We start from the raw sequence: 15,003 nt of genomic DNA, 5'->3' as shown, positions 1-15,003 counted from the left end.
AGCTTTGGCAGGTATATAGGAGAAGGGAAAGTGGGGCGGGAGGGGAGGCCCGGAGGGGAAGGGGGAGGGGGAGCAGAGGGAAAGGAGAGGAGAGGAGGAGAATTGGACTCCTCCGGAGCTGCTGGGAGAGCCTGCAGTGGACAGGTGCAAAGAAAGGTAAGAGAGGGAAAAGGGAAAAAGGGCGTTACCTGAGGCTTAGACCTGCCCAGACACACATGAAAGGAGAATCAAAGCTTTGACAGTTTAACTCGCTAATTTTAAAACACTAATAAAATGTACAAGCATTACTCTTTTCTTTTATCATTTAGATGGGGGATTTTCTTTACATAATCAGGGTTAGGTTAGAAACACGCGGGCTCCCCCTTCCCAGGCCCTCTTTAATGTGAATCGTTACTCAGCACATGATATAACCAAGATTGTCTTATAGCTACCTGGAAGTTTTACATTGTGTGCTAAGGTCATGAACTGTTAATCAATATAATATAATAAGATAATGAATCCTGAGTCTAGGGGTTATGAGTAAATCCAAGTAGGCGGGAAAGAGGTAGCGTTCATCGTTATATTTGCCACGAATAGAAAACGAGTATCTGTAATAGTGTCATAAGTGATGAGTCGCCTCCGGGTCCCTTCCCAACCCAAGAGCACACCCCTTTCTTCTTGGTTGCGTTTTCTTTAGGGTTAGATTTTTGGTTTGCTTTTAATTACAAAAACAGTGTTGATTCTTGACGTGTTTTTGAGATATGAAAAGTTACTGGCAAAACAAAATGAAAGAATGCCTGTATGTATTTATTAAATTAAAAATCATTGAAGTGAAGGAGTTGGATACATCTCCATTTGAACTTATAAACTCTAGGTTTGGACCACAAGATGTTTCCATTACTATTTTTTTCAGTGGTAGAAGCATTGAGAATCCATCTTTTGGGAGATTTATGCTTCCCCTGAGCAAAAAGTTTCAGGGAATCACTAAAGATTAGTTTTCCAGTCTAGTTTCATAGTCTTTTCAGCAAAAGCCTAAACCGGGGAGCGCAAGTGGATGGGATCGCTTTGTTTTATTTGGTCTAAAGGGTTGGGGGCTTTTTGCTAATTAATTGGCAGGTGCTTTCAAGTAGGTAAAGTTACACCTTTTCATCACTATGGCCCTAAGTACTGACCCTTGTGCCACCAAGTTATAAAAGAGTCCTTAAAACAAGTGATTTACTGTTGATAGATATGAAATAAAACAAAAACACTGGCTAAAAACAATAAACAGATAAATCACTTTAGAAATGTATACTGCCAAGTCTGTTTTAAAGGTTGTACCAGGTAAATGTCATATTATTTTACCTTTCAAACAACAGCAGTCTGTCTTGTGGTAGGACCCCCAAATCCACCATAATCAAGATTTCAAAGGACATCTGTGTAAACATTATCACATCAGTGTAAAACACCAACCAATGAGCTTTTACTTTGAACCAAATCTTCTTAATTGCAGTGTTAAATCAAAGAAAGTTAGATCAAAGTTGTGTGAATCTCATAGGGGGATAACTAAAATAGCCAGTACATACATCGAACACTTTTAAAGAAGAGATACTTAAAGGTTTAAAACAAAGATCAAGTACCTTTTAATGAGGTTTGTTTTAAGGTCTAGGTTCTGCACAACATATAATACTATTAATTATTCCACGATGGATATATAACATCGTCACCTGTTCCTTGAGTACTAGTTTGGTACAAAATGAAATATTTTAATTCTATAAAACATTTCCTCACACTTTGAGTCTTGCTGTGCGAGTTATAGCTCTAAGACTGCTTAAGTCTTTTATATTATTTACATATGCAAAAATATGGGGACATTTTATACATAGTCACCAAAACCCAAATGCTTTAATAATAGAACTACCTTCTCTTTGTGCAGAGTTGGCATTTTCCAGTGCATTGTCTTACTAGTATTTGATCACCACAATAATCCTATGAGATAGGCACATTCCACATTATAAGGGGGAAAAAATTCTCCCGGATTCTAGTTCAGGGTTTAGTCCTACATCCCAGGGCAATGACCTTAAGCTCTCTGAAGGCCTGTTGTCTCTTTTGTACAATAAGAACAATATAACTCCTGCCTAGTTCACTACATCTAGGATTGCTGTGAGATTTAAATGTGAACTATTTAGGAAAGTGTTTTTAAAACTATCAAATTTTCCATGCATACAAGATGCTAGACACCTCCAGTTGTTGGGGGGAAATCTGCTTTATAATTTAACAAATGCAATTCATTTGAAATACAAAATAAATATTTTTTCCCCCAACCAAACCTGTAATGTGTAAGTTTTGAATGGTGCTTAATGCCATTTTATAAAGGGCCAGAATAGAAACAAAAAGATAAGGATTTCTTTTGTTTGCACTAGTCATGTGACAGGAAAAGATAACGCTAAAGATTTTTTTGCACATGCTGTGATGATATCATGGGAAGTTAAATAATTTTGAAGAGTGTTTTACAAGAGTGCATTATTCAACTTTTAAGTATACACTGCAATCTAATCAACTCTACCTATACTTCCTAGAGACCACACTTGCCTTGCTGTTCTACAAATATGTGGTACAATTTCTACTTCCACAAATGTAGTTACAGTTTTCCAGACCATAGAATTTCCTGCTAGCTTTTCAGCAAGCATATTGCCGTGAATTTTTGTTTTACACATGAAAAAAGATGGTTTTTGATACTTCTACATGTGTTTAACTTAAGGAAAAGAAAAAGCTGATTTAAAAGTCATGACTTTTACCCCCATAAATAAAAGTACACTGGCTCACATTGTTTTTATTTGTAATTACAAAATATTGGCAACAACATTAATTTCCTTGCATAGGAAACTGATTGAGTATGTTATGATATTTTCACACAGTGGAGCATTATACAGCCGGGAAAAATTGACAACGATGGCTCTAAACTAATATGGAGCATTTCCAGGATATATTATTAAGTGAAAAGAGCAAAGCTTTAGCATACTTTATGTACAGTGTGTTACCTTTTCTATAAGAAAGAAGGAAAGTAATAAACTTCTACCTGTGTGTGTTCATTTTTTCCCAAAAATAAACATAAATGGATAAACCAGAAACTAATTGGTTAATTGACTACCTGGGTGAACGTGAGAAGAAAAAGGAAAGTGACACTTCTTTGAGAACAACTTTTTATACAGTTTTGACTTTTCAAGAAATGGAAAGGTTATAATTTTTTTAAGTAGAATAAAATAAACAAGAATGAGGGGGAAATGGAATGGGGCCAGAAACAAATGAACCTAACTGAATTCAAATAAATAACATAACCACACAGAACGTAATAATAATATATATATTTTTTAAAACTAAGTAACTTTCAAATACAGTTCTTTGGCTATATAATTAAGGTCTAAAGAGAAAAACAAACATAAACAAACATTGAATTTCAGTTACAAAGACTGATTTCCCCAGTGGTAGGGATTAGACTAATATATTGTAAGATTGAGCAAATAATCACATACATTGACAATAATGAAAGCTAGGTGTTTCTGTTTTAAAGAATGGAGCTATAGACATGAAAACAGGGAAGATTAGAATGAATCTTATAGTATGAATTGAAATTGCAGTTATTGGTATGAACACATAGCTGTGTGTGTGTGTGTGTGTGTGTGTGTGTGTGTGTGTGTGTGTTTCATCTTAGTTCTGTCCACTAAAGGGGCCTAGCATCAAGGATACACCACAGACAGTTGAGCACACCTAGTGTCTAGATCTTTAGTTTCTCAATTCAATCTACCATTAATATGACCCATAATTCCTGGAAAATATCTGGTTTCAGCACTGGAGCACCTTTTTCTTTTTAAGACTATTTTTAAGAGCAGTTTTAAGTTCACAGCAAATAAGAGGATACACACTTGCATAGCTTCCCCATCCCCTACCAGGGGGGTACATTTGTCACAATTGATGAACCTACATTGACACATCATCACCCAAAATCCATAGTTTACATGGGTTAACTCTTAGTGTTGTACAGTCCAGGAGTTGTGACAAATGTATAATGATATGTGTCCATCATTATAGTATTCTTTCACTGCCTTGAAATCCTCTGTGCTCTGCCTATTCATCCTTCCCCCACCAAACTCATGGCACCACTTATCTCTTTACTGTCTCCATAGTTTTGTCTTTTCCAGAATGTCACATAGTTGGAATCATACAGTACACTCTCTTCTTTCACTTAGCAGTATGCATTTAACTTTTCTCCATGTCTTTTCATAGCTTAATAACTAATTACGTTTTAGCACTCAATACTATTCTATTGTCCAGATGTACCACAGTTTACTTATTCACCTGCTGAAGGACATATTGGTTGCTTCCAAGTTTTAGTAATTATTAATAAAACTATAAATTCCCATGTGCGGGTTTTTGTGCAAAAAACCGTTGGGTAAATACCAAGCAGTGTGATCGCTGGATTGTATGGCAAGAGTATGTTTAGTTTTGCAATAAGCTGCCAAATTATCTTCCAAAGTGGTTGTTCCATTTGCATTCTGACCAGCAATGAATGAGAGTTCCCATTGCTCCACATCCTCACCATTATTTGGTGGTGTGGATTTGGGTGGTGTGTTTTGGATGTTGACCATACTAATGTGTGTGGAGTAGTATCTCATCTTAATGTGTGATTCCCTAATGACATATGATGTGGGGCATCTTTTCACATGTTTATTTGCCATCTAGATATCTTCAGTTCTAAAGCTCTTTGACCCATCTTTTAATTTGGGTAGTTTGCTTTCTTTTTGTTGAATTTTGAGTTATTGGTATAGTTTGGATAACAGTCCTTTATTAAATGTGTCTTTTGCAAATATTTTTCCCCAATCTGTGGCTTATCTTTTCATTCTCTTGACTTTGGCAGAGCAGAAGGTTTTAATATTAATGAATTCTAGCTTAGCAAATTATATACAGGGTGAGGCAAAAGTAGGTTTGCAGTTATAGTACATGAAATAGAGTTTATTCTTGTATTATTTATTTATTATTGTATTTTTTTCAATATGAACAACTGTAAACCTACTTTTGCCCCACCCTGTATTTCATGGATCATGTCTTTGGTGCTATATCTAAAAAGTCATCACCATGTCCAAAGTCATTTAGGTTTTCTCCCATGTTATCTTCTAGGAGTTTTGTAATTTTGTATCTCACATTTAGGTGTATGTTTCATTTTGAGTTAATTTTTGTGAACATGTAAGATCTGTATCTATATTCATTTTTTGGTATGTGGATGTCCTATTATTCCAGCACCATTTATTGAAAAAGTATCCCATTGTTGCTCCATTGACCTTTGATCCTTTGTCAATAATCAGTTGACTATATTTATATGGATCTATGTCTAGGATCTCTATTCTCTTCCATTGGTTTGTCTATTCTTTCACCAATACCACAGTATCTTGATGCCGTAGCTTTATCGTAAGTCTTATGGTCAAGTATTGTCAGTCCTCCAACTTTATTCTTCTCATTCAGTATTGTACTGGCTAGTCTGGGCCTTTTTAAAAAATATATTTTTTTATTGATTTCAGAGGAGGAAGGGAGGGGAAGGGACAGACAGAAACATCAATGATGAGAGAGAATCATTGATTAACTGCCTCTTGCACGCCCCCTACTGGGGATCGAGCCCGCAACCCAAGCATGTGCCCTGACCAGGAATTGAACCGTGATCTCCTGGTTCATAGGTCGATGCTCAACCACTGAGCCACGCCAGCTAGTCTGGGTCTTTTGCCCCTCTATATAAACTTTAGACTCAGTTTCTCCATTGCCATAAATAACTTTAATCAAAATAATAATAGGAGCAAGATATTCATAGAATAAAATAATAAACTATGAGTGCAACTGTTCAAATAAAACAAATAAAAACAGTAAAGGAGAAGAGAACACTTTTCCTTATGGCAGATTCCTACTAATAAATACTGAAAGAATGATGGAATTACGAAATGATGATTTTGCATCTATGATATAATCATAGCTAATCCAGCAAAGTCATTAATGCATGCTAAAACTATAAAACAAAAAATAAAATAAATAAGAAAAAAGAAATAAAATAAAATGAATGGGTTAAAGTTTGATGAAGAAGAAGCTATTTATAGTCTCCAACATTCCCTCCAAATTATTTCTTAATCACCAAGAGAAAATTATGACTTTACAGTGAATTAAATCTAGCAAATACTATCTTAACCAAATAATAAAAGTAAATAACAATAATGGGATAAACCATGTGCCTCTTGATATCCTAGGAAGGATGCAATGTCAATTTTGTGTGTGTTCCTGTCCAAAATGCATAACCTGAATCTAATCACGAAAAATCATCAGCAAACCCCAACTGAAGGACATTCATCAGAACAACTTGCCTATAGTCTCACAAACTGTCAAAATCAAGAAAGACAAAAAAAGAAAAAAGTTAAGGAACTGTTCTGGGTTAAAAGAAACTTAGACATAAAAACTAAAGGTGATGCATGATTCTGGCCTGAAGCCTGAACCAGAAAAATATAAACCGTGTAAGAGACGGTTATTGAAACAAGTGACAAAATTTTAATATAGACTCTGAATTAAATAATAGTATTGTATCTATGTTAAATTTCCTAACTTAGACCATTTTACCATGAATATATACGGAAAAGTCTTAGGAAATACAAAATAAAAATGTTTGGGTAAAGAGGCATGATTTCTATTAAATTATTCTCAAATGGCTCAAAAAATGTATACACAGCTATATATAGAAAAAGAGAGGATAGATGATAAAGCAGATGGGGTGAGATGTTACCAATTGAAGAATGTGCTGGAAGGGTATGTGGAGTTCTTTGTACTATTCTTACAATTTTTCTGTAAGTATAAAATTATATCAAAATAAAAGTTTTAATATGAAATTTTAAAGGTCACAACTTAGATATTAGAAATACTTTAATTATAGGAGAGAAAATCTAAATACAACAGTTATTATATAAGGTAATTGAGATAGATCAGAATTCCAGAATTGGAACTATGCATTTGAATAGGAGAGTTCCAGTATGCTCAAATCCCAAACCTGGACCAGAACAAGTTGTATATCCTCTGTGGATCGTATTGAACACATGTGGAAAAATGAATATTAATTGACCATAAAGACATATAAATTGGGGGACCAAAATCAGGCAGAATGAAAATTTGACACAAATTGAACATAGTTTTTATTACCTTCTTATTTCAGGAATGTCAACTACTCTAATGCAGTCCTTCTCCTCACTTTACCCACCACCAAGAGCAAGAAGAGTAATAACACAGTTTGATTTTTGCCTTGTATTGTTTTCTTTCCTTGTTCATCCTACTAGATACAAGCAAGGTGTCGCCACACAGTAGGTATGAGACCTCGGGAAAACGACATTACCTCCTCGGAGTTCAGTTTTTCCTGGATAAAACTGGGATGAAGTAGTATTTGTATCCAACCTGCTGACGTGTTGTAGGAATCATATGACTAAATATCTATAAAAATCCTTTAGTGCTATAGCATCTAAGATATTATTTCAGTGACAATAATCATTATCAATTTTCTCTGGGTTTTAGGCCACTTAAAATTCCACTCACGCTGGAGTGAGAAATGTTAGTTCATGGAAGTCAAGTAATGCATTTGTAAGGTGAGTACCAGCTTGGGGCTAGTACCAGCTATGCAAGTGACGGATTTCAAGTCACCTGCAACTTGCCCGGAAGGCAGATTAGAGATGATAAGACAAATGTCAACCACATTTCATTGTAGATGTTAAGAACAGGTATCAATAATGTAGTTCATAATAGCACGGTTACTGAAATATCACACGTGTACAGTAGCCTGGTTTGAATGTTATCCTAAGGAGAAACACGTTCTTTGGCATAGCCCTCATACTAGAATGTATGCTCCATGAGGGCAGGGATCTTTGTCTGTTTTGTTCATGAATGTATATCAGGCACTGACAACAGTACCTGGCATATTTTTATACTTGATACATATTATTGGTTAATTGACATACACCTAAAGACTTTTCAGAAACCTGAGTACTTACTTTGATTTTTTATATTTCCCCTAAGAATGGTTCAGGGTCATAGAATGTATATTCAAAGACTTACATTTAACTTGACTGTTAGAAAACACATGCACACTGGGCAAAATATCCTTCATCTTAAAAAATAAGAACTCCTGGGCATAAAATCCACGCACTGAGAGAAAGGACAGCCACTAGAGGACGGTGTGGGCACACCCGCTCCCAGACCCCTGAAAAAGCCAAGAGGGACCTTAATAGACAGGAAGGAATGCTGCCAAGTTTCACGTCTCCAGCTTCAAGTCATTGGTAACTTCCTCGTGCAAGTTTCACTTTCGAAAACAAAAACAGAATAACAGCCCAATGATAATGAGTAGGTCATTGGCAAAGATAAAAGTCAGAAAAACTGCAAAAATGTCAATAATCCCATGAGGAATGAAATACAGCTCAGCAGATTTTGTGCAGCTGTCAGGACACCTTGAAAGTGTTGACGCCGAAAATACTTGACTCCAGCTATTCCTGTGAACTAGGCTATAAGTTTCTAGCTGGCAGTGAAGTTGTGAACTGCGTTCAAGGACAAGGAGCTAAGTCAAGTACATGCAGTAGCAAGGAACTGGATTCGGAGTACTTTGTTGTCATACAAAACAAAGAGCAGTTCTTTGAGAAATGCATGACCCATAAAAGAGCATGTACCAGAATCGGCAACAAAAACACATGATCACAACAGCAAATAACCTCTTTGTGGATTCTTTAAAATAAGAGAAGAAAGTTTCAGACGGCAACCTTTTAGGAGTGAGTTCAGTCAACTCAGATCCACTAGTATGTCCTCAAAGTTATCAATATAATAAATTAAAAATATTTCCAATGAGCTGAAACTATTGAAAAAAATTTTTTTCAGGACCATCATTTTAACTTAGCAGTTTATTGGCTTGTGTTTTGAATTTTAAACAATAATTCAATGCATCGCTTTATCCTTTTGAAGAAAGAACTTATACCCATGTTAAATTCACATGGATTCTCAGTCATTTTATAAAAACAAATATTTGTCTCTCAGTCAAAAAATATGTGACTTCTTACTGTAGAACAGGTGCTGTCTGTATTTGTTAAAAGGCAAAACACAATCTCTATCTTCCTGCTGCTTACAGTCTAGTTGGCCAATACAAACAAGTAGAGAACATTATAGTGGTGGTGCTATGATGGGGAAGTTCAAAGTAATTTGTTAAAGCAGGTAGCAGGGTAGACTAAACCAGCCTTGGAATGGTGTGAGCATTTTGGAAGAAGTTCTATCTAAGCCAGCGGTTCTCAACCTGTGGGTCTCGACCCCTTTGGCGGTCGAACGACCCTTTCACAGGGGTCGCCTAAAACCATCCTGCATATCAGATATTTACATTACGATTCATAAAAGTAACAACATTACAGTTATGAAGTAGCAACAGAAATAATTTTATGGTTGGGTCACAACATGAGGAACTGTATTTAAAGGGCCAGAAGGTTGAGAACCACTGAAGCAGAGTCCCATTGGGAGTGAGTGCCAGGAAGGGAGGGAGAGCAGACAATAGCCAGGTCAGGACTGTCTCCTGGGAAGGACCATTCATTCACTTTCCTGTGCTCTAAGATGCAGGCCTCAGGCTCAGTTATCTCCATGGTCCCATTCAACCTAACATTTTATGATGTCCTATCCAAATTTCAAGGTAAAACTTAGTTGGAAAATAGAATTCAGTAACTTTGCTCTATAGACTAATTTTCACAAACCTCTGTCTTCAAATTATTTAAATTCTCCTTCCCTTAAAACCAGGACTTTAACAACGATAAGGAAGGTTCTAAGGATGACACTCAAATATTGATATTTTATAAAAGCAAATATATAAATAAGTATACAACATGAGCTTCCAACATCTGAAGTGCTCTTAAACATAACACAATATTTCTATAGCTGTACCTGCAAGTTCCCATGATTATGTAAATGCTATATAATTTTTACTCTAACATAACCCACTTATAGCATATGTACTGGTAAACTATCTTTCAAAGTATGGTATTTTACTAATTTCACATAAAAGCCCAAATCAATTTCAATATAAAGCCGCGTAGTGGTCAGTTATCACCTTTAAGACCTCTGTCCCAAACCTTTGTTTCACATCTCTGCCTCGTTGCCTCTTCCAGCAGAATGCATATCAGTCCTTCATAATTATCAGAGAGGATTATAAGAACTTTTAATTTTCATCTCCAGACTGGAAATAAGAACAAAAGCACATTCACAGTGTTTTCTGAAATTCATCTCTCATTTGTTTCCACTTGCAAAAGACTTAAAATGACGAATTACTCTAATGTTTAGCTCCTCCTTCTTCATTTGGTTTATTTTCAGTCTGAGAGAGCCCCTGGTTTGGATAAAGATCTCGAATTTCAAATATTGGTTTTATCATTGCTCAGTCTTCCTCTTTACTTCAAAATCACTTTATGGACAAATTCTTCACGGGCACATAGGTAGGCACTAGAGGACTTGCTCAGTTCCTTAATAAGTAAGTCCATGTAATATATTTAGCTATAGCCAAGAGTTCAATGGTTAATTCTAGATATAGAACGCAGGCTCCATAGATTTTGATCACAGCATATGCCCTGAAACAAATACCACACACAGTAAAATCCCAATCAGACATGGTTTCCTTGTCTAGCACTGCAAGGGTGAAGGAACAGACCTCCCTATTCTGGAATAATTTGTTCGAGGAGACCTGTGCACCTGCATGATGATGTTAGAGTAGCTCACTTAGTGGTTTTTAAAAAAGTCTTATCATCAGGGAAAGGTTCACTTCATTCCCCTTGATGTGGTGGTCTGAGGTTTACAGGTTCCTGAACATAAGAAAAAATTACAATCATTTCTAAAGTGCAGACGAGTTTTGATATGCTTCAGTTGCCAAGGAATTTATGAAAACCCATACTTCAGACTTTTCGTTTTTAGATCAATCTCTAGTGTTTGAGGCAAGCTGATTTATTTTAACAGAAAAAAAAACATTGCATAGTGATCTAAATCACTTGATTTATCACTTTGCCTTAAGAATGACTACTTTGCTGTGGACAAGATATAACTTTTAAGTGTAATAAATTTCAGTATTGCTTAGATGTATTATATCATTGTATTGTAAATTTGAAATAATATATTTTAATCAAACTTAAAAGTCAACATTAGCATAAAGCAACACTTAATTAGCCTGCAGTATCCAATGAGAGCTGGGTCCTGTTGGTTACCAGCTGGTAAAGGCACAGTTTGTAACTGGCTCACTGCAGACTCGGCTCAAGTCTCCACTGGCTCTGGATAGTCAGTTATTTCTGTCCAAGCCTGAGATGACTTTTTAAACTCCAAGTCTTTGGAAAAACAAATATAATTATTTGGAAAGAGTAAAAGTAATTAATATTAATGTCTGTATATAGGTTGATTGAAACCAATTAACCCAAGAAGGGAAGGGATGTTGTTAAACCCCTTTCTTGATTAAAAGATAGGTAAATTTTTGCCATTTGTAGCTAAAGACTTCTTTTGACATTTTTCACTAAAGACTCCCCACCCCACAAAAAAAAAAAACCTTTAAAAGGTTAAAAATTTTTCAGATTTAGCTATCTCTAAATTATTTTCTATTTTTACAGGGTAAATACAACATGTTCACATGTATACTACAGAAAATTTAAATATTTTTAATTTATCTGTTCCTGCAATTATTTGCACTGTCTTCTCTAATTGAAGAGTTGCAAAAAAAATAAATAAATAAAAAATAAAAAAGGAACTATGGTGGCTCAACAATGCAGCTCAGCTCAGTCTAATAGCCTGCTCTTAGCAGATATATTCATCCACCAAGGCATTTTCCGATTAATTCTGGACCCGAAGTGAAAGTTTTGCTCATCACAGTGTTCTGGGTAACCAATACCAATCAATTGGAGTTGGCAAGAAGTGATACTGGTTTGCCATCCCACTAAGCTTCATGCAGAATGTACACTGACTTACCTTATGCTATGCTTGATTTCTCCTCTTGGTGCTGAGCTGTCCATCTGTTCTGAAGGCTGCCCTTCTGTTTGGTTATCTGCCCTTAAAGCAATTTCTCATCCAACACCTGACAGTTTGGGGTTAGAGCCAGAGACAAGGGTATATACTGGTTGCACTAGGCCTTACTATTAGGTACCTACTGGGTCTAGCCATATGGACATTACAGGAGAATGTACTACAACTCAAAGAAGATAAGACATTAGGTAGTTGCTTAAAATATGACGTTCCTTTTGGCTTTTCCTTAATAAATAAGGAAAATAGCTAACGAGCGTCTTCTTAGGGGTTTTTAGGTACCAAAAGACTTTTATTAAGGTGCTCCTTGGTTAAATATTTCAAAGCTATAACAAGATTATCTACCTTTTCCATGAGTTTCCAACTCTTCAATTTTTCACTCTTATCTCAACTCTTCACAAGTTCTATATATTCCTTCTAAGTTGTACTGTTCAGAACTGAGCAAGTCCTCTAGTAAATAACACATTAGTATAAGAGCACTAGGAAGAAATTCTATTTTTTTATTTTATATAAGCTTTTTATTGACTTATAACATACATGAAATGGGATTGTGAGTTTCCCCAGAGTGAATACACCTGTCTAATTGGTACCTAGATCAAGAAACAGAACATGAACGGAACTCCAGAACCCTCCTTTCTCCCTTTCAGTCACTATCTTCTACCCAAAAAACCCACTATATTTCTGAAATATGTGTCATTTTGATTTTTAAAATATAATAATACAGTTGGTTCTTTTGTGTTTGCCTTCCTTAACTCAATGTTCTGCTTGTGAAATTTACTCAAATGATTGCATGTAGCTGCACTTCAGTAATTTTCTTGCTCTAGAGCATTCAACTATATGAATGTACAATACACACACACAAAATCCATACCAGTGTTGATGGACATGTGAATACTTTCTAGTTTGGGGCCAACTACAAATATTTCTCCATGTCTTTTGGTGTGCATAAAGTAATCAATTTTTGATGAGTATTCACCTGGGAGTGAAATTGATGGGTCATATGGTATGTTTATGCTCAGTTCCAGCAGTTACATTTTAAGAAAGATTGTTTTGCTACCCTAATGCTATTCTTGCATAAAAGATGGTCATTGTATTACTCTGAAGCTATTCTCCATCAGAAAACAGCTTTTAATGGGCATAGACACTTGAATCGCTATCAGGCATGAAAAAAAGGATATAACAACTGAAAAAGGGCTCACTTGTTAGACAGGAAGCTGTACTAGTAGCAAATCTGAGCTGCTATTCCTTGTTTCCCAAATATGTAAGATACGAGGTTCCTGCCACTAAATGGAGGACAAAGACAACAGTAAGAATTAAACAGAAAGACACTGTCAGCAAAGGCCCTGGAAATTATATAAACTCAGAAGCTGTAGAAGTCAGACTGGACAGATGTAATGGTCAGATTGTTACTGGTCTTGAAGTCAGATAGTTAAATGTACACAACTGACAGCTTGGTTGTTGTCACTAGTGAGATGTGTAAGAACAAAAAGGGAACTGTCAAGGTCAAGTCACTGACCTTTGGCGGTGGATCATGCTGGCATTCCTCAGAGGCCCATAGTGGAAGCCTATTGCTTCGAGGCTCTGTGTCCAGCAGGATCATGCCAAAGTATAAGATGTAAGATTGGGCTCAAGTAACAAAATCACAAAACTTCCTCCTGCATGAACCCATCTCCATGACCACACCCTCTGATCCTTCCTTACCAACTCCTCGGCTCTCTCCTTTCGGCCTCCCATGTGCATTCGTTTCATTTCCAGATGTGCTGCTTGCTTTATCATCTCCTTTAGTGGCCAATGAGCTACTTTACATTTGTTTATTTCTATCTTGGCCTCCCCGCCGCACAATAATAAATTCCTCTCTCCATTTAATAAACATTGATTGAGGCCCTACTATGTACCAGGAACTGGGCTAAATACTAAGTAGCTCTGACTTCTTGGAGCTTAGACACAGCTGTTTGAGGGAAAAGGGCAGGGTGCAAACCACCGTCAACCTGCCATTGGGAGCGGGAGACCATCAGATGGAAAACGGGTCCTCAGTGGCTGAGTCACTGGCTCCACAGCTCTGGATTCTGGAAGTTGAGTTCCAGACCCCTGGTGTCCAGTGTACTCTCTCACACACACGTGACACTGACAGTGTAACAGACAAGTAGAACAACAAGAATGAAGATGGCACAATACACATCAGTTCTTTATTTTATATTTAAAACCAACAGCTTCCCTCCAAAAGTAAGGGTATTCTTCAAGACAGTTCTGATTTGTTGAGTTAAGTGGCCTCAGGTATGGTAATGTTTTTAAATATATATATTCAAACGGTAACTAAAAAAACAAAGCTAAACAGCATCAGCTTTCCCCCATCCAAAGTCCAGGAGCTTTCATTGTGTAGTCAAAACAGCCTTCAATTTAATTCGCCGTTTGTATGGCTTGAGCCTAGGCTTCTGCCTCATTTCTGTTGGGCTCAGATACCATACAAATGATTGGAGAGCTCGCGTGGGAAGATCGGGAGACCGTTAGGCGATGGGACTCCTCTGAGGGGCGCGACTAGCGACCCCAGACCACCCGGTACGGCAGGGGCGAGGGCGCGGTCAGCGGACGGGCGCCCGGCACCCCGCACCCCGGGCTCCCCCGGCTCCGCTGAGCTGGCCGCCGCCGGGGCAGGCGCAGTGCTGTCTGCGGGGTTGGCTGCGGGTGCGGGTGAAGGAGCAGCCGTCCGTCCCCCAGGCTCCCCCTGACCCCGACGGGGAGACCCCGCGCCCCCGCCGCGGGACTCGGCCCGGGATCCCCCAGGCAGGCCTCGCGCTCGCAGGGGTCGCTCTCGCCCCGCGCCGCGCCTCCACGCTCCGACTTTCTCTCGAAGAATTCCTCCCCAACACCTCCCCCCTCCTTTCCGGGCCAATGCTGTTTGTGGACGGTGGGCACCTCCTAGTGTTCCTTCTATGGAAGCCCCTGGTGGCCACTATATTAAGTTTTCCG

General features: G+C 37.5%; 2 protein-coding genes across 2 annotated transcripts in view; one reads left to right on the top strand and one right to left on the bottom strand.

Annotated features, from left to right (window-relative positions):
- The window catches only part of FGF20 (fibroblast growth factor 20), a 10,965-nt gene extending 8,317 nt beyond the window's left edge, over positions 1 to 2,648 (bottom strand). Inside the window, exon 1 of the mRNA XM_006097426.3 lies at positions 2,525 to 2,648. Within this exon, the coding sequence (XP_006097488.1) occupies positions 2,525 to 2,648 (124 nt within the window). The remainder of the gene's footprint in view (positions 1 to 2,524) is intronic.
- Positions 2,649 to 6,762: 4,114 nt separating this feature from the next.
- MICU3 (mitochondrial calcium uptake family member 3) overlaps positions 6,763 to 15,003 on the top strand; it is a 74,677-nt gene continuing 66,436 nt past the window's right edge. Inside the window, 1 exon segment of the mRNA XM_023761189.1 lies at positions 6,763 to 6,792. Coding sequence (XP_023616957.1) covers positions 6,763 to 6,792 — 30 coding nt within the window.

Source organism: Myotis lucifugus, unplaced genomic scaffold (assembly GCF_000147115.1).
Source record: "Myotis lucifugus unplaced genomic scaffold, Myoluc2.0 scaffold_201, whole genome shotgun sequence".
Classification (NCBI taxonomy): Eukaryota; Metazoa; Chordata; class Mammalia; order Chiroptera; family Vespertilionidae; genus Myotis; species Myotis lucifugus.
Note: the sequence above shows the minus strand (reverse complement) of the source record. Positions and strands in the feature narration are given on the sequence as shown.